At 30.5% G+C, this 20602-nt stretch overlaps 1 protein-coding gene across 1 annotated transcript; it reads left to right on the plus strand.

Annotated features, from left to right (window-relative positions):
* The first annotated feature begins 404 nt into the window (after nucleotides 1-404).
* LOC142328168 (lysosomal acid phosphatase-like) lies at nucleotides 405-16130 on the plus strand. Its single transcript, XM_075371719.1, has 7 exons — nucleotides 405-566; nucleotides 3082-3183; nucleotides 5566-5802; nucleotides 9358-9540; nucleotides 11290-11413; nucleotides 13341-13546; nucleotides 15962-16130. The coding sequence occupies exons 1-7, from the start codon at nucleotides 453-455 to the stop codon at nucleotides 16100-16102; spliced, it is 1107 nt and encodes a 368-aa protein (XP_075227834.1). The 5' UTR covers nucleotides 405-452; the 3' UTR covers nucleotides 16103-16130.
* Nucleotides 16131-20602: the final 4472 nt, after the last annotated feature.

The following is a 20602-nucleotide window of genomic DNA, read 5'->3' on the forward strand; positions in this document are numbered from 1 at the left end:
ATACGAGCTGTGCAGCAGTTACTTCTCAGTGTTGAGTATTTCTGCCCAGTACCAGCATAGACAATCAAACAGTTAATAATTTTTATACAAAAAAATAGTCAATATGCAGGACTCAAATAATAATTAGTTTTTTACTAAGAACAATTAAAACTTATAAAACTATTAATTAACCTTACAGATAATGTAGACTCATAAAAGTAGTAGACTGAGGGTTTCAAAGTATTTATTTGATGCAAAATTAAGAAGAAATTCATGTAAAATGAAGAAGATAATTTAACTAATGAATTTAGTACTTAGAAAAAAAATATTTTAATGCTAAAAATAATGATTTTTTTAAAATAAAAAATGGAGGCTATTACTTATATAAATATGCAATTTTTTTAGCTTGCAGAAAACATGATCTCCGGTTAGTGTAGTCTCTAGTCTTCGTTTTCTTCTTTAACTGAAATACAATGGAGTTACTAATTAAAAAATTAAACATTTTAGTAACTTTAATGTTGCAAATTTCAAGTGTCATATTTGCACAGTCTATTGAAAATAAGGATTCTCTGGAACTTGTTGTTATTGTAAGTAAGAGAGTTATAATTTTTATTTTAACGTTATAGATGTGATCATGATGTTACAAATTTCTATAATTATTGTTCATACCTTTATTGTAGATTGAAAAATTGTTTATCAGAAGATAAAATGTGGTTACATGTAAATTGAAAGTTTAAAAATGGTTCGACTTTTAGACAGATCATCATATTAACAAAAGAGATTATTATACAGGTATTTTGTAAACCCCTTATTTCATTTACTTTTACAAAATCTAAAACTGACATCCTGTTGAGATTGATTAGACAAAATTATCACAGTGAACTAAAGCAGAGACTTCCAAGGTCCCCTATGTCTTTAAGGTCTACCTTGGTTGTATTTTGACTCAGTTGCATTATTTCTGACCTACAAATTAACTATTTTTCAAATAAAGCATGATAGAAAGTCTCAAAGGAAATATTATTGCAGGTGGTAGGTAACCAATCCATCTTTTTAAAGAATAACCCAACAAAATCTTAATCTTCCTGAGATCTGAGTCATCAAAAGCTGAAGAACCTGTATTAAAATGCTTAAAGGAGTCAGAGCCTTCTAGAAATTTATTCAGTAAAGTTATACAAAGAAAGAAGAACTTCTTTGCAACAATTAATATAAAAACAAATAATAATTGAATAAAGAAACTGTATTAGACATGGAAAAACTGAAAAAAAAACGCAAGAAGAGAAAAATAAAATTACCACTGAGAAAGAAATTGCAAAACATCAGTTTTTCAGGAATAATAAAAACAATAAAAGTAACTGACCTGGACAGAAGAAAAGAAAGAAAACGCTCAAAGGATGAATGAGATGTGGAAGGAAACAAAAATGATAAAGTGAATTATTTAAATAACATATTCCATATTTAAATAACATATTCCAAAGTCGCTAAAATATATGTAAATGTGTAAACAATTAAAAATAAAATAGCGTAGTATAGCATCATTTGTAGGAAAAGTTTTGTAGTCACTTTGTTATATTATTTCAGAATCGAATGCAACTTTCTGAGATAATAGTAAAGGAAATGTCATTTGATTATTAACAAATAACCAGTCTATCTTAACTGATTTTTAACTATCTGTTAAAATATGGTATGTACAATGTAACTGCCAATCTACAATTTCATTATAATAACCACATGTTGCCCATTCAGCTCAGTGCTGGTAATAAGTCAATGAATCATGGAACCAATGTTTGATGCTACCTACTGGTGGCAATAAATCGCATCACACTTGTACTTTTTTTAAACAGCACATTGCATCATATAATCACTTGGAAAAAAAGCTGTGTATTTGACATAAGTAAATGTACTGAAATAGCATTTGATAATGTAAAATGGAATAAGAATTTTAAAAAAATAGTTTTGAAAACTGAAGAAAGAAATGCTATTTTAATATTTGGGTAATAATCAGTATTCATATTCCTTATGTATTTCACGCATACCTGAACTATTACTAAATCCTTTGGCACCATTCTAATCCTTAAATCCATTATTCAATCATCCAGATTAATTACTTTTTGTACGCTTCTTGCTACTCTATTTTTACAGCTATTTTGTTTTTCCTCTTTTATTTCTTGAATAATATAATGTAACTTACTACTTCTCAATTCTTCTCTTCCCTCCCATCAAAGCTTGCTTATCTTTACTATATCCATTTTATTTATTTTTATTTCTTTCTTCAAGTTTTCCAACTTACCTAACAACAATAATGTTCTCAAATTTTGTGTACCTATTTTCACTCCTTTATCTTTTCTGTGGCACTCCTTCTGCTGCTTCTGCTGGAGATCTGAATGGGAAGCCATTTTATCTCTGGAATATTTAACAAAAGAAGACATCACCATGGTGCTTGACTAGGAAATAGTAATACAGTATTTCGTTGCCTTCTATATCCTAATGCCATTGACTTCCTATAGAAGTTTCTCCGCTTTCAAGGGTAATTTCTCATCCTCCTGGACAACAGAGTAATCTAAACCTGTACCATTTTTTCGCCCTTCGAAAAGGTCATTGACACTTGTAGGGGCAGAGCTTCTATTCCTGGGACCTAATTTGGTCCCTTCATTAATTAGTTGCTTGTATATACCAACAAACTTTATCAAATCTAAGACCTAATTGGCATTTCTTACATTCTATAGTGCTTGTGGAGAGGAATATTTTTACATAGTTCCTTAATTATTCTATGTAATTTTCTGTCTCCAAATGTATATTACAAAGCTGTTTGATAAAAAAAAATTACTAGATTATTTTTTAAAAAAATTATAATTACTATAAAGTAGGTTATTTTTCTCAATAAGCCTATTTTCAATTATAATTTGAAATAAACAAATATTGATGCAAGTGAAAAAATAAAAATTAATAAAAAATTTCATTCTCTTGATTCTTACAATAAATTGGAATAGTAAAAAAAAAAAATAGTAAAAAAAAAAAATAGTAAAAAAAAATGGATAGTAAAATAAAAAAAAATATTTATCTTGTAATATACTAGTATTTTAATTATAAATTATCTTGTTTCAGCTTCATCGTCATGGTCACAGAACACCTACACACACTTATAAAAATGATCCTTACAAAGATGAAGATAAATACTGGCCAATCGGATTAGATCAGCTAACAAATGTGAGTAATTTCCAGTGGTAAATTATTATTTAAAAATAACCATTTTTTTCAGAAACTAAAAAAATTTCAAAACTCAAAAGAGACAATCAGTATTCTTTTAAAATAGATTATACAAAAAATGTTAACAATAATATTTGCTGTAGTTTTCTGGGATTTAATAGAGCTTAAACTTAATCGTATGGCCATTTTATTGTCAAAATGTTAGACTAGTATTATTATTTTTTAAAAAATGTTGTTTCAAATTATGTAGGCTTTATTCCATGTTCGTTTGTTTTTTTAAAAAAATAATGTTTTTACTCATTCAAGCCATAAGGCTTGTGTGTTGGATATGAATATTAAATTGTTGATAAAATTATGTGAAAAAATTCCAGACCTTACACTGGTAATTGAACTCAATACCTCTAGATTTAAAGATTATTGTATTAATTTTTATATCAATTGGCTGGCCAAAAAGAAAGCTATTTATTTATTTGCATAATTGTAGTTTGATGACTGATTACAGTCACCACTTTTTTATATGAGATGAGATATAAATTTTATAGTAAATGAAATATTTCTAGTTTTCTCACAGTCAGAACCTTCTGGTCACAAAAAAAATAGTACGATGTTGATTGTATTAAAAGAAAAATTGTTCTATGTATACAGAAAGAATTCACCAGTTATTTTAAACTGATCTAAAACCATTTAATTTTGTCTTAATTATTTAAATTATTAATTCAATATTTATTATTTGAATAAACAATTCATAAAGCTGATTTTTCTTTTTGGTGATATGGTTGAATGCAGGCCCTTTAATTTTAATAGAGATTTAAATTTTACAACAATATTTACTACCTGAATTACCTAGTGCTCCTTCAGTTATCTCTTATTATCTTTTAAGAAGATGGAAAACTTGTACCTTGGTGAAACTTAACTACATTTCTTAATGTTTACTAATTGTTAATTTAAAAAAAATGAAAAACATCTGTGGTCAAAAATCTAAAAAAAGTAATTACTAGTAAGTGTTTAAATTCTGAGCAATAAAACCATAAAAATAACCATTTCAGAATATAATAGTACATTAGAGAGGTTTTAAAATATAACAGAATATAAGGGGAATAAGCATACATAAATATATATTGCATGGTGTGTGTTTAAAATTCTGTATGGTTTAATTTAAGTCTAACAAATTATTTTGTTAAAATACATTCCAATTATATTCAAAAGGTGAAAATATGTTTTGATCTTATATGATATTCAAATTTGAAGTCTGATGAAAATGCAATTTGCAAATCCCTAACTTCATGCAACTTTGGATTTTTATGTTATTTATGTTATAACTAAAGTGTATTATCTCTTTTTACAAGTTATCTGCATGTATTTACACTTTTGTAAATTAAAATTTAATCAATTTTTAATCAATTATTCTGTACAATTCAAAATAAAAATTATCATATTTTAATTTTATTTACATTTAGATAAATGCACCTAAGAATTTATCTGTAAACTCTAGTCATAATTAGTGACAAATCATTATCTTTTCATATTAATTTTATTATTTAGTTTATTTTTGCGCATTATTTACTTATTTATTAATGTGTTTAATGTACAATAAAATAAATCTTTATAAGAATTATTGATTTACACATGTGAGAAGGTGTTATTGAATGATGTAATAAAAATTCTGATGTGGACACCATATGACTTTCTTGTACGCCTATTAAATTACATATACACATTTTTTGTTGCACTTCATTTAAACTTATTTCATTTGAAAGTGAGATGCAATCCTCTGATTCTTTAATAAAGTGGACAGTTACACAATTGCTAAAATATTAGTTTTTATTAACATCAAATATTTATACAATTATTAATTCAACAATCTTACATGCAATATTAGGATAGAGTAAAAGTCCCTTTGTTACTCATATTACTACATCAATATTATTCGTAACTTCATGAGTTATTGACTATCAAAAGGTTCAAATTTCTGGTGTGTCAAATAAATAAAGGTTATTAATAATTAAACTATTCCGTTTAGTGAACTCTATTATCCTTACAATGTAAAATATTCAGTTTTTGTAATTGGATTATTTATTGAATAATCATCAATTAAAATTAAACAATCATACAGGAAAAAGAGAGATAACATGAAGAAATAAATTTCAAATAAACGTCAAGAAGATGAACGTGAAGAAATACAATTGTTTTCTGTAAATGTGTATTAAAAGAATTTATTAAATTAGGATCACTTGCATGGACTGAGTCTAACCCATTTGGAATTCATGAAGTTTTATTATAAAAATTTTAACCAATCCGTTTTTAATAATTGTAATTTTTCATGGCTAAACAAATTTTGTTAAATTTAATTATTTTTTTATTCATTTTTTTTTTTGTTAAAAGAAAGGGAAAATGCAGATGTATAATTTGGGAAAACTCTTTCGAGAGGAATACAAAACATTTATATCCAGTTATTCAGTAAAGGCAGTTCAAGTTAATAGCACTAATTATAAGAGATCTCATATGAGTGCTCAGTGTTTGCTAGCTGGATGGTTTCCACCTTCTGGAAGTGAAATATGGAATGAACAACTCATTTGGCAACCAATACCAATCCATTCTGTACCAATAGATAAAGATCAGGTAAAATTCATAATTTAATTTCATTTATATGAAAGATGTCAGTACACTATATCCTCTTTGAAGAAATATCATAATTTCTCAATAAATATAATATTTTGAAGAAAAGATTCTAATAATACTGCAAAAATAAATCTTATATATATATATATATATATATATAAAATATGAAGAAATATATTTTTTAAATTACAGTTACAGTAAGTAATATTTAGCAAAAGCATACAATATTACGTGTTAAATCATTACTGTGTAATATTGTTATATAATATATAACAATATAATTATATTATAATTGTATTACTGTGTAATACTGTGTATAACTGTGTAATATAATTATATTACTTATTAAAAAAAAATGTAATCAATAGATACTTAATATCATTTAATTTTAATTAACATTTTAATTTTTAAGTGATATCAGCTATTTAATTAACTTCATGTGTAATAATTTTAGAAGAATACTAATGTAAAAGAATCTGAAACGTTACCACCACTAAAGATAACTTTACTATCACAACTGGAGGTGTTTTCTGTTCTATGGCTGCACAATAAGTCTTAATGGTTTAAGGGCATGTCAGGTAAAGCCAGACCTAAAAAGCTGACAAATACATGTTATACGTTCCTGGCATTGGTCATTTATTCTTATGTAATGGAAAAATACATGAAAAAGTTTTAAAAATTAAAAAAAAAATCAATATTTTTTTTTTTACTTTTTTCAGCTCAGCACTCCCAAAATTACCTCCCAAGAAAGTTTTCTGATTTGTCTAAGATTACTATGTTAAGTGGAAGAAACTAAAAAAAATGAAAATAAATGAAACTAAAGAAATGTGTAAGTAATAAAAAGTTACCTAAAATTGCATTTTGGGGTTGGGTGAATTATGATGAAATGTTGTCAGTATATTATTATAAAAAGTTTAAATAAACCAAAAGAAGTTAAAAAATTACAAGAATATATGTTTTTAAACTTTTATCAGTTCCCCTACACCCAATATTGCGTACAAATTTTTTTTTGGGTCATTTGCAATACTATTATGCCTAGAAAGATTTTTTTTTGTTTTTTGTTTTACAGTTTTTTGATTTTGGGGGAAGGGAGAGAATTTGGGTGACAAATTTTTTTTAGAATGCCGAGATAAATATGTACGCATATGTTTAACTTTATGTAAAGTTGGATTATATTTGCAAAATTTTGAGAAAATAGACCCCAAAGAAACTACGTAACTCACCTCCTGGAGATATTGACCCCAAAATTTCACCAACAAATTGCCCCATATACACCAGTCACTGAACAAAATTTCATCAAAATTGATTTTTCCAGTCAAAAGTATTAAACATCAAACATGCTTACACATGCAGATATGTACGTACATACGAACATTACCTCTCCACCACTTTTATTTGTTTTTTTTGGGGTCTCTGGGTCATAAAACTTCAAGAAATGCAAAAAATCTACACCTCATTTTCCTACTGATTACCATACTTTCCTTCTTGCAGCATAGCTCTACAGCTATGATGGCAGGAAAGTATTCCTGCCATCATAGTTTTTTACTAAAAACTGAGCAATCTTTTTAAGTTAAAGTTAGTTTTTAAAATTACTTCTTATTTTTTTTTACTTTTCCACCTAGCACTATAGTAGGGGAAAATATGGTAACCAATCCAATTTGGGCATATATGGTTTTCACCCGATCTTTACATTTTGACACATAAGGAACCCAAAAGAACCAGAAGGAAATTTTCCGGATTTGTATGTACTTGTGTGTGAGTTCAGTGTTAGGTGTCAAACCCTAAATCACCTTATATCTCCAGAACTACACCACCGATTTTGACCAAACCTGGTAGGATTACTTTTTTAAATGAAGCATTGATGCCATTAAATTTTCAACTTAAAAGGTCAAGGGGAATGACATACAGCTTTTGTAGTCGTTTGGTATGTTGTTACATCACAGGTGTGTAGTAGGATTAAATAAATGGAAAATATTTAGTGTAAAAAAGTATTTAAATTGACTGCTAGTATTGCCACACCTGTGAGAATCAAATACATTATGTACTAAAGCACAAGAGCGTGCTTTAATTAGAATCATTGAATTAAATAACAAGAAATATTATATTTAAATAAAATTATAAATATTTTAAATTAAGTTGTGTGTGTAAGTCATGCATCAGAAAAAAGCTGCCTGGTGGGAAAGTTCCACAACTATGCTGTCAGCTTTTTTCAATTTCATCCATATCTATTCTTTGTTTCAATTATATTTTTATGAAAACAATTAGAAAATATTTTCCTTAAAGGATTTCAAATGAAAATTATTTTCAGTTATGTTGTCATTTTAATCTTTGCATTTATTTGTTTATTTTATATCATCGTAAAATTTATTTTAATTATAATTCTTAAAATTTTCATGATAGCTTTGCCTAAAAGCTACTTTAAAAGTTTTATTACTTTTCTATAGTCATAATTTCAATTTATAACCTTTTAATATACATATCCTTTTTTTCTACTTGTTTTTTACATTGATAATTTTCAGACAACCAGATTAGGAAAATGTGTCTACTTAATGCCAGTTTGGTTTTCGAAGCATAGATTAATTGTTTAATGTTGAATTTATTAAAATACACTAGTTCTGGAGTTATACAGTGCCATAAAAACATAACAAAATATAAGATTTTCAAACATATTACCTTCTTCAGCAATGTGTTATAAATATTTCCAGAAGTCTCCTTAATAACTATGCATTACAAATGGTTTTTATGCATTATAAGTATCACCCAAAATAAAGAGAAAGAGTAACATTTTAATATTAAAGCAAGGGTTGCTTAAAAATATATATTGTGATTTAATTAGATACTAAAATGAAAAGTAATTCCAGAAAACTTATCCCATTTTGAGTAATCCTACATGTTCTATCAGTAAAGGAACTTACAGTAAATGTCTCAATACTGAAGGAAAATCGAAACAAGAAAATCTTATTAGAAAATAATTTGGAATTTTGATAACCATATTTTAAAATTGAAAAGTTCTTAAAAACTAAATATATTTTTAAAGGTGAAAATTATGTAAAATTTTACCTGCAACTGAGTTAGCCTTCATTCTACATAAGGTAAGTAGTCTATGATGAAGCTCACCATAAAGCAAAAGCTAACTAAAGTAAAGTTTGTGGTGGCTCCAAGTAAAGTTTTTTCAACTTTTATTTAAAAAAGTGTGCTGATGTCTATTTTTAAAACAATTTTCAACATTAGTTTTACTTAAGATCAGCAATAAACATGACAGATTGGGATAACTTTTTTTAAATATTAAAAATTATTAAAACTTGATTTAAATTGTACTGAAATAGTTCTTCCTCACAAACATTTTAGAATTACTTAGGCAAGTTCATTTTCAAGTATCACATGTAATATTATTAATGATATCCATCTTAAAGTGTAAGAAAACTCCTTTAATAATAGAATAATATACAATGTTTTGTTTATTTTTCCAAATTTAATGTTTTTGAATTCCTTTATTTTAGAGGTTATTATAATGTTAGAAATATTAAAATTTGTTGTAATTTTATATTAATTTAGACATTGGCACTACGAGCTCCATGTCCCAGATTCTGGTGTGAACGACAAAATGTATTGATGCACATTGCTGATAATGAAACACCGGAGGATAAAAAACTATTTAAATATTTGACTACAAAAAGTGGGGAAAACATAAGTACAATTGATGATTTGGCAACTTTATACTCAACTTTAAAAAAGGAGGTGAGATTTTTGTTTTAAACAATTAGTAATAATAAATTAAAAATTATTTTAAAGTGAATTACTGAACTATGAATTATTTTAAGATTGACAAAATCTTATCATGTTCATAACTGGATAATTTTCACTCTTTTAAAGATAAAATTTTTTTAATTTAAAAATATTAAAAATTTATCAGGGCTCAAGGCTATCAATTACAATGTAAAGTTTATGATTTTTATTATTTCATTTACTTCTTAAAAGAACAGTATCATTTTTTTTTATTAAAGGAAAAATTTATGACATAATCATCTTATTATTTGACAACAAAATGATCAGTTTTCTAATCATTATTATTCTTTAACAGGAGGATTTCATTATGTAAAAGAACAAAATTTTTGTGAATTCTTGTGAAAAGAAAAAAGAATCCTCTGATAGGACACAAAACCTGGAGTGACTAAATAAGGAAAAATGTAATATAAAACAAAACTTGTCATATGACATCTTTCTTGAAACAAAACAGGTTTCAAGAAATTTTTTAAATAAATTTATATTGTCTCATAATATTAATGCTAATGGTTCCAAGCTCACTGAGCTGGTCTAGTAGTTAATTCGTCATCACAAATCAGTTGTTTAACAGCTGATTTTCAAAATTGGAGGGTCTGAGACTCAAATCTTAGCAAAAATTAGTTACATTTATATGGATTTGAACACTAAGCAGTAGATATCGATATAATTTAGTGGTTGGGGTTCAATTAACCACACTTCTTAGGAATTGTTGGTCTAATTTTGTACAAGACTGCATCTCATTTACATGCCACATATATTATCCTCATCTGATTGGGCCCAGGGGCTGTTGCTTATTGTTCACTTATTGAACAGATTACAATGTACACATTAGGAAAATAAAAAGAATAAAATTGTTCGAGTCACTTTCACATATGACTTCCTTCATTTTTTTTGTTGGTTATAGTTAGTCTTATTCAATGATTTTCATCAGTTTTTCTATAGATTAAAGTTACTCTTATTCACTTCTTTTTAAATATTCCCTAGGTAATATAAATATGGGGATTAAAGCAACCATAAATTTATTTGTGCATTCTTTCCGTTTTGAATGAGTAAGGTAAAGGAGTTTGGCTGTTAACACCATTCTTTTCGTAAAAGCCTTGCTGCTTTTTATTTTAATTCAGATAAAAGGACAGATTTTAAAGAAATCTGAAAGTAACTCTGAATCTCTTATTTGTAAAATTCATAGGAATCTGAATCCTTTACTGTCAAAGAGTATTGAGTCAAGGTTTCCACAAGCAGGAATTCCAAAACCAAACTGTAATTTTTAGGAAGTCATGTAGAATGTGAGGCAGAATATGAGCAGACTGGTAAGTGAGGAAGACTAGATTAGAGTAGCAGTATTAGGAAATTATTGATGAAAAATTTGTTCCTTTAAAGAAAAAATGAATGTGCAGAAATTTTTGGATTAACATTATATACATCATTGATATTAAATGTTTTTTTACAATGTTTTACTGTTCTAATTGCAACTTATAATGAATTGATTGAGTAACATATGTTTAGTCAAAGCATTATTCATCACCAGAATATTTCAACAATGTGAATGTACAATTTGAGCGGGAAGTAGTGAATTATTGTTAGAGATGAATTGATTTTACATGTTCATAAAATGATTTTATTCATTCATATATATATATATATATATACACACAAATAACCTAAGAATTTTAATAAATACTTAATGTATTAATTTTAATTTTCCAGGAATTAAATGGACTTACGTTACCAGACTGGACTATAAATGTTTTTCCTCATAAAATGCAACGATTGGCAGATTTATGTGCAAATAGTTTCACCTGGAATGAAATTTTGAAAAGATTTTTTTCAGGTAATGTAAAAACAAATAAAAATTATAATAATACTCTTAACCTCTACTACTATCACAGGTAGGTATAAATTATCCAAAGGGAAATTTATATATTTGTGTTGGTGAACCTGATGTTTGAGCAGGCAAAAAGGGCCCATGCAAATTTGTGCCAGTTATTCCCGATCCTAGTGTTGAGGTGTTTACTTTCCGTCAAGTTTCTTTGAAAGCCAGGTAAGTCTTCTTTGTAAACACACCTGGTAAAAATTACCCACATGTGACACAGAGACCAGGGCTTCAAAGTAGTTGACCTTCTGAATGGTCATTACCTCCTGCATCATTACTTCTTCCATCTATTTGAGACAGTTTCATGATATTGTACTGTGGTGTCCATTACAGTTAACACAAATCAGTGGGTCCCTGCACAAATCATTCGGGTACAATGGATCGCCACAAGTACAAATCTATTTTCTTCTGCATCTTGCTGCTGTATGTCTGAATTTCTGACATCCAAGATGCCGTAATTGTGTTGGAATGAACAGATGAACAGCCTTTATTTTTTTCAGGATACTTAGGTTTGTTAAACATCAAAACCTGCGATACAGAGCTTACGACTTCTCCATTTTGTTGTGTATTCAGTCGTCAGCATGCAACAACTCCCTGTCTGTAGAGTTCGTCTACAATTAAAATAAAATAGATCTTCTGCACAGTTCAACAAATCCCTGCTCACAGCTACTCCTTTGGAAGTATTTACTGTACTATGTGGTACAACCTCAATGTCAGTGAGTCCTGTCTTCTTCGTGAGATGACTGTATGTCATTAATGATTTCAACAAACAATCTCATTGCAGTCTTCCTTGTTTCCTTAACAGGTTTGCCTGCTACTTATCCATCAAGTGATCACAAAAGGAATGATCTTTGAAAAATCCCCTTTGGTTCTCTTAATCACCAAATACTTTGACATTGTTTCATTACCTTTTGGTCAAAGTTCAATCTTTCTTCTCTATGTCACTAAAATTCACTTTTTTCCTCCTCTTCGCTTCCAAAGACAAAGGCTGTCCAAGACGAGGGTTTTTACATGTACCCTTTGCCATGGAAGTTGTGGAAGTAAAATATTCCATACTGTTTAGTGTTGCCAGTTAATATGTCACAATATGCAAGCAGAGAAACAGTAGGGCGTGCCCTGGATCATTGATTCCACCTGTGTTCCCCCAGTCAGACTCCTCTCTCAGATTTAACCCGGCCGAGAAGTCAGGCACTATCTGACCCACGATCCAATGTCCCAGGGCTCGCACATAACTGTAAGGGCTCCAATACCCTTACCCTTGTGACAATCCCTGCCAAGGACTGAAGCAACTGACTCACACTGGACAGCACAAGACTGGGAAAAGGGTTGAGCACTCCCCATCTACACTCTGCCCAGCATCAGCAAAAACAGATCAAGGTCATGCCTCCTACCCGTACTGCAGACAGTGAAACTAGGAACTACAACTGAACAACCTTGGGACTGCTAATCCTGTATTCAGGAGCTCCTGAGTAAAACCATTGCCTCGTTGGCTGACATAAGTGAAGGTATGAAGTACCATGTCATTGCCTGCCCCAGACTTGTATGCGTCAGATGTTATGCACGAACATGGGGTTGGGCTTATTCGGGACATTATTACTAAATTAATTTATTAACAAAAAGTAATTTAGAATTTATCCAAATTTAGAAATATCTGAATGATTTAAACATTTATACCAAATTTCATCAGTCTTTAACAAAATATCTTAGTTAGTTCTTCAAATATAATTTTGTTTGTTTAAAAACAAATCTGTTTTCTTATATTTGTGTCAGAAAAAATAAAAAATAAAAATAGATAAAGGACAAAAAATCACAAGTTCAAGGACAAAACATTTAAGTTTTATAATTTATGTTTTATTTTACTTTATATTATGTTTTTAAATTTCAGGACCTCTGATTAAAGAAACACTATTTCAATTAAAAGAAAAAAGTGAAGGTCGTAATAAAGATAAGAAACTATTTATATATACAGTCCATGAACTCGTACTCTTCAGTTTCCTGAGAACGTTAAATTTTGAAAATATTAAATATGGAGAATTCGGAGCAGCCATAGTACTTGAACTGCACAGAATACATCATAGATATTTTGTAAAAGTAAGTTCTCTATTCATATTAGATCAATAAAAACATATAATGTTTTATAATAACTTTTAACCTTACACTACAACAATAATTATACATATATGTACATGTATGTATTGAATATTTAAATATAAATTTACATTAATCATATCATCAAATGTTTAGATACATTTATTTTGTGAGATTAGAAGGTGTAACTTTGTTCAATAAGTAATTCATTCTTAAATGTGGTCTATTTATGTAGCTCTTGTGTAGGAGCAGGCTCTAAATAAATCCACTGGCAGATTCTTGTTTACGAAACTCAGAAACACTACTCATGGTTGGTGATATATAAAAACTTTACTTAGATAAGTTTTAGGCCCTTATCCAAAGAATAAGAGGAAATTTAAACGAATTTGATATTTTACTTAATAAGAAAGTTAGAGCAATATTTGTTTTTAAAAAAAAAACCCATTTCCACCCCCTGTCCGAATTTGGCCGTTAACAAACTCGACCAATATTTTGGGATGAGTTACTTTTAAGGAACAATTTGAAAGTGATTGGCGCAAAATTATGGCAGTTATCATATCCACAAGAAAGTGAAATTGATATATATAAACTTTTGAGCTGACGGCGGTTTTTGGATCTGGGGTTTGTGAAATGCAAAAATATTTCAAAATTTTCCAGCAGTTGAATCATGGTACCCATTACAATAGTTATCTTTGTTACAAAACTTACCTAAAAGTTAAAAATTTTAATTTTTTAAAATTTATATTTTTTTGAAAAAAAAAATGTTAAAAATTAATACTAATTAAAATTATTGAAATTAAAAGTAACATATATAAAAATATGATGTCTATTATGATAAAATAGAATAAAATTAAATAGGATAAAAATAAAATATACTACTTGTTTGGGCAGCCAATGTTATGGTACTGTATTTTTTTTGTCTTCAGTCATTTGACTGGTTTGATGCAGCTCTCCAAGATTCCCTATCTAGTGCTAGTCGTTTCATTTCAGTATACCCTCTACATCCTACATCCCCAACAATTTGTTTTACATACTCCAAACGTGGCCTGCCTACACAATTTTTCCCTTCTACCTGTCCTTCCAATATTAAAGCGACTATTCCAGGATGCCTTAGTATGTGGCCTATAAGTCTGTTTCTTCTTTTAACTATATTTTTCCAAATGCTACTTTCTTCATCTATTTGCCGCAATACCTCTTCATTTGTCACTTTATCCACCCATCTGATTTTTAACATTCTCCTATAGCACCACATTTCAAAAGCTTCTAATCTTTTCTTCTCAGATACTCCGATTGTCCAAGTTTCACTTCCATATAAAGCGACACTCCAAACATACACTTTCAAAAATCTTTTCCTGACATTTAAATTCATTTTTGATGTAAACAAATTATATTTCTTACTGAAGGCTCGTTTAGCTTGTGCTACTGTACTGTATAAATAATTAAAATGTATATATTATCATTATCTTTATCTAAAAATATGCTGCAATCTACTGTTGCCCTTATAAGTGTGTCATCCTCATAGTCTGTTTGCTGACCACCTTATTAATATTAAACATTCTATTCTTGATATTGAAACTAATTTGGAAATATTGGAAAATAAAAAAGGAGATATAAAAAATAATAATAAAAGTCTAGAAAGTCTAGAGACATATTATATATATGTAAATACAGGAAGAGTTGATCAAGTTGAATACTTGATCAACTTGCAGAGTATGAGGATGACACAGTTATTAAGGCGACAGTAGATGGCAGCACAATTTGTGGGGGGGGGGGGGGATGTAGGGGGGTTTTAATGTTTTCACTTCACCCCCATGTTATTATTTAAGTTGAATGCCACAGCTACCTCCAGATTTAACTTGAACTTTTCATTTCCTATTAGGAAAACTGGTTATGATCAAGTTATATATATATTTTTTTAAATAACACCAAAACATTCAGAACCCTTTTTATAAATTTTCTTTGATTTATGCAAAATATTTTCTACTGTAATGGAAGACATTCATCTCCATTTTCACTACTCTCCTTACTGAATTATATTGCATTATTGTATTCACAAGTGTGACTGTATAAAAAAATGTTTGATGTTATGTTGTTAGTTACATTTCACTAAATGTTGTTGGACATGTTTTGTACTGTTTACTGTTGTAATTTATTTATAATCATAGCTGTTAGTTTCAATAACAGTCCTCCCATACAAAAAAAAAATCTAGTAAAAGAATACTTTTGTAGACTGCCTAAAGAAGAAGAAAAGAGCCTCACCGCAGTTCTGATTAATAGTGGTATTTGGTTCAGTTTTAAGACAATACACAGTTTAAAAAAAAATAACATGAACAATCTAAAATCTGAAATATTGATTTAAATAAGATAGTTTATAATTATGTTTACTATACAAAATGCTGATTTTTTTTTTGTTGACAGCTGCTTTATTCACATTCTGCTGGGGTAGCACCTTATGAATTAACAATACCACAATGTTCAACACCCTGCTCACTGGATAAGATATTAAGTAACACAGAATATTACAGATCAGTTGACTGGGATAAACAATGCTTTGAGTAGTCACTAATATTATGTAATAATGATTAAAATAATCGATTAATGTACAACATAGAAAATCATTAAATTTAATAATATTTTTTTTAATACATGGTTTTTAAATAATATTATTTTTTTATGCTTATCATTGCCTTAAATTCCTTTCACTATATATATTTATATTTAGAATAAATTGAGGTTGGTTTTACAAAAGATAATATAAACACAAGGACTTTATTAGTACTCTAATAAGTTCACATGTTTTCTTTAACCTTGATGGTTTTCTGAATTTAAACAATGGTTAAAGAAATAAGAGTAAGCTTATATTACTATTAATAATATATTATTAACTGTTATTAAATATATTATTTCAATGATAAAAAGAATTATTTCACTCATAATCTCTATCAAAATGTCATCAAATTCAAAGATCTCTGATAAATAATAAATAGCTAGCAGTACTATAATAACATTTTTGGAAAGATGAAAAAATAATGTTTTATGGCTCTGTGATGAACAAGTTAAAAATCATTCTCTAAATGCAATAAAAATATGCTTATAATCACTACTCTTTGACAACAGTTATAATCATAAAACTGTATAATTCTCAATATCTCAGGCATATGATCTGAGATAAATAACCTAACTCATTTATTAGGAAGATGATTAGTACCATCTTGGATGAACTATATATTTACTTTATGATGGAATTACTTTCTGAGTTATAAAATGTACTCTTTTAAACTACTACAAACACTAATTATACTGTAAACCCAGTTACAAATAAGTATTTAAAGTTTTAAGTTAGAGAATAGTGTAATTCCTAAAAAAACAAAATGATGAAATTAATGAAAAATAAGACCAGCTACTAACTGTAATACTTGAAAAAGATAATAATACTACAATGTTAGTAGGAAACAGCTGGCAATGTTTGTTAACCAGAACACTTCATAGGAAGTGTGCTTACATCCTTCATAGGAAGATAGAGAAAATATGTGAGCAGAGTTATTTATGGTAATTATACGAGGTTTATTTTTATTTCAATGTCCGATTGGTCATGAAATTAAAACCATAGTGAAAATAAAAAATTTTTTATTTGTAACAAGTACTTACATAGTTTACGCTATTTCTCTACATAGTCGCCACTCCGATTTGGACATTTGTCGTAGCGTGGTACCAACTTTCCAATACCCTCGTCATAGAACGGAGCCACCTGTGTTTTCAGCCATGTTTCTACGCTGGTCTGCAGCTCTTGGTGGAATTCACGGAACGTAGTACGACCATCACTGCAGCCTCATACTGCGTGACTCTTCAACGTCTACGAAGGGCAATTCAGAATAAGCGGAGAGAAATGTTGTCATCAGGCATTGTCTTTCTCCATGACAATGCTTGGGCGCACACATCAGCTGTAACAAAGAAGCTCCTGCAGCGTTTTCATTTGGAAGTGTTTTGATCACCCACCATACAGCCCGGACTTGGCTCCATCCGATTTTCACCTCTTTGCTCACATGAAATGCTGGCGAGGAAGACAACATTTTGGCACAGACATCAAGCTGCAGACCAGTGTAGAAACATGGCTGAAAACACAGGTGGCTCCGTTCTATGACGAGGGTATTAGAAAGTTGGTCCCACGCTACGACAAATGTCTAGATCGGAGTGGCGACTACATAGAGAAATAGCGTAACTATGTAAGTACTTGTTACAAATAAAAAATTTTTTATTTTCACTGTTGTTTTAATATCGTGACCGATCGGACCTTGAAAAAAAAAATAACCCTCGTAATTTGTAGGAAAATCATTAATAAAGAAGATAAGATACATTAATCTTTGTAATTACACAATTGTAATTAATAAAAAAAAGATTGATGAAATTAATGAAAAATAAACTGCTAACTTTAGTGTTTGAAATCATTAATATTACTACAATATTAGTAAGAAGTAGTTGCCATTGTTTGTTAATCAGAATACTTTATAGGAAGTGTGTAAGCAGTATGCTTGTGTTGTATTGACACAATGAAAGTTTATAAAAGATGATAAAGAAAGTATGTGAACAGAAAATTAATTATGGCAATTAAGCATTATTAATAAATAAAAATAGTTATATTAAAAAAAAAAATATTCTTTTGCTATTAATAGAACTAAGATGTTTCAGAGTATGATATTAATAAATTTTATTTTTGAGCTCATCATTTTTTATCCCACCCCCTTGGAGATGGACCTATAAATAAGCATAAACACAGCTCCAAGGGGTGCCATCACCTCAAGCTACCTCATTGAGAACCATAGTTCTGGTTCCCAACAGGAACACTTCTATATGCACCTGCAGCTTTTGTTGAATGTTTCTGAGCCATATATTTGGCAGCCTTCTGAAGATAAAGCCCCACCCTCCCTTGAGGCCGACAAAAACAGACATTCAAATTCTCAGCCAAGGCTAGGCCAACTCAACCAAACGAGTTATTGACCGCTCTTTGTCCTCACAGTAGTCAACTGTCATCACAAAATTCATCCCGTCAACATTAACAGCTCCACCCACCAAATCCATGACACAGGTTCTGCTGACCACCACCTCACCCACCCACAGCGAGCAAAGCATCTGCCCCACTCAGGGCATCTCCTCCAATAACCTTGAATGTAACCAACCATCCACACCCTGTGCTAGGTCAACCACCCAAGACAAACTGTCAATGCCACCGACATCCTCAGTCATAGAAGTGGATGTAAATACCTTCTTGGGCCACCACAGGATAATCAATCGGGGCAGGTCATCATTATCCATCCTTTTATCAAGGACCTGCTGTACCTCAATATGAGGCCGGACACCACGCCCTGCGTCGGTGTAGCCACGTCAGAGATGACAAAATATGTTTGGGTGGCTTCCTCCACCACATCAATAGTCTTCACAGGTACCTGCATAACCACAGCAGGCTGATCCTCCAGAATGTTACGGAACATTTCCACCATTCCAACTATCCCATGCAGATTCCATAAGCAGTTTTTATCTCAGTCTTGGTGTTTGTATACTTGCGGACCAAGTCACTCATCTCTTTAACACATCAAAGAAGACAAGAGCACATCAAAGTCAAGGCACTTTTTCCTCTTCTCACCAATAGATCTACTTCTACAGAGACTGCCTTTGGTGCCACCTTCATTGGAGTCAACCCATCAGAATCTCAACCAGACCCCTTAGTTACAGAAGAGCCCACAACTGATGCTTGAGACTTTTTTTATTCCTCCGCTGTTGGGGGGGGAAAGCCACAACTACCTCTTAGATGTTTTCCCCAATGGTAAAGATTCTACCTCATCGCCGGCAGGAACCTTCAGGAGAGGGGTAAATCAATATCACACTTGCTGATGACATCATCATCATTTAATTCCATGTACAGGGCTTCAGCTCATCTCTGGCGATGTCCAAACACATCCACCTGCACAGATTTCCACCTTGAAGTCTCCATTTGCCTAGCGACAGACCATGCTGACTAACTCACAGTCATCCAGATGAGGCCTACAGCAAAGGCAAAAGCTGAAACAATAAATCCGATGTAAATGTCTACCAAGGCATTTACATCGGTGGCATCCCAATGAGGTCAGGCTTATTACTATGAGATGTAAAAAGAAAGAGGGCAATAGACGACTCTCGTTAAAGCCCATCAGGGCAAGGAACGGGGGGGGGGATGGTGTGGCGACTGGTGGAACGTCACTAGGCGGGTGTCTTCCCCTACAGGGTTGGGATGTGACTCACAGTCAGTATTGGCAGTCAGCACTGCCCATAGTGTCCCCTGAGAAACTTTCGCAGATGACCCTAACACTCTGCATCCTACCGGATTGCCGCCTTCCCACTGGAGTAAACTACTCCTCCATGGGTGGAGGCATACCCCCAGACCTTTCGGGTTCAGTCATGAGATCACCAACAGCCGAAAAAAAACTAAAAAACTAAATTCAATAAGACTTTTCAAAATTCAATAAATAAATTAAATAAGTCTGAGAATTTGTAAATAAATCAATCAGCTGTTGTTGCCAAATAAACAGCCCTTGACAACCATAGGCATCTAATATAAAAACAAAAATAAAATCCCTTCGGGGGTTTCTCATTAGAGGCGAGGCATAAAGACCAAAGTCCTGGTGGGTGTATTTCTCTGGGGGCCCCTCATTAGAGGCATAGCATGACAATAAATGACCGAGTCCTGGCTGCCTGGGTAGGGCTTTGTTCCCACCGAGGTAGTTTGAGGTAGTACGAGGAGTGCCATCCAGGAATGGCACTCCTTGGAGCTGAGTTTATGCTTGATTGCGTGTCTGGCTCCAAGGAGTGCAGGAAAAATAAAGATGCGACATAATAAAAAAAAAGTAAACACAAATAAACACAAACAAAGCAACTAATTAAAGTCAATTAAAACAAAAACTAACGGCAAGGAAGTTCACTAATAATAAAATTATGGCAAGGTGAGCTAACCTGTGCAGCAATAACTTAGACAAATGAATTAAGACAAAACGAAAGAAAACTAAAAGAATAACATAAAATAATGAATGA

This window comes from Lycorma delicatula, chromosome 7, assembly GCF_047948215.1.
Source record: "Lycorma delicatula isolate Av1 chromosome 7, ASM4794821v1, whole genome shotgun sequence".
NCBI classification, from domain to species: domain Eukaryota; kingdom Metazoa; phylum Arthropoda; class Insecta; order Hemiptera; family Fulgoridae; genus Lycorma; species Lycorma delicatula.

Bases quoted from the DNA above. Each gene is read 5' to 3' on its own strand.
- LOC142328168 (XM_075371719.1), top strand. From the start codon at position 453: ATGGAGTTACTAATTAAAAAATTAAACATTTTAGTAACTTTAATGTTG. The intron at 567-3,081 runs GTAAGTAAGAGA...ATCTTGTTTCAG, and splicing joins CTCTGGAACTTGTTGTTATT to CTTCATCGTCATGGTCACAG. The intron at 3,184-5,565 runs GTGAGTAATTTC...TTTTGTTAAAAG, and splicing joins GATTAGATCAGCTAACAAAT to AAAGGGAAAATGCAGATGTA.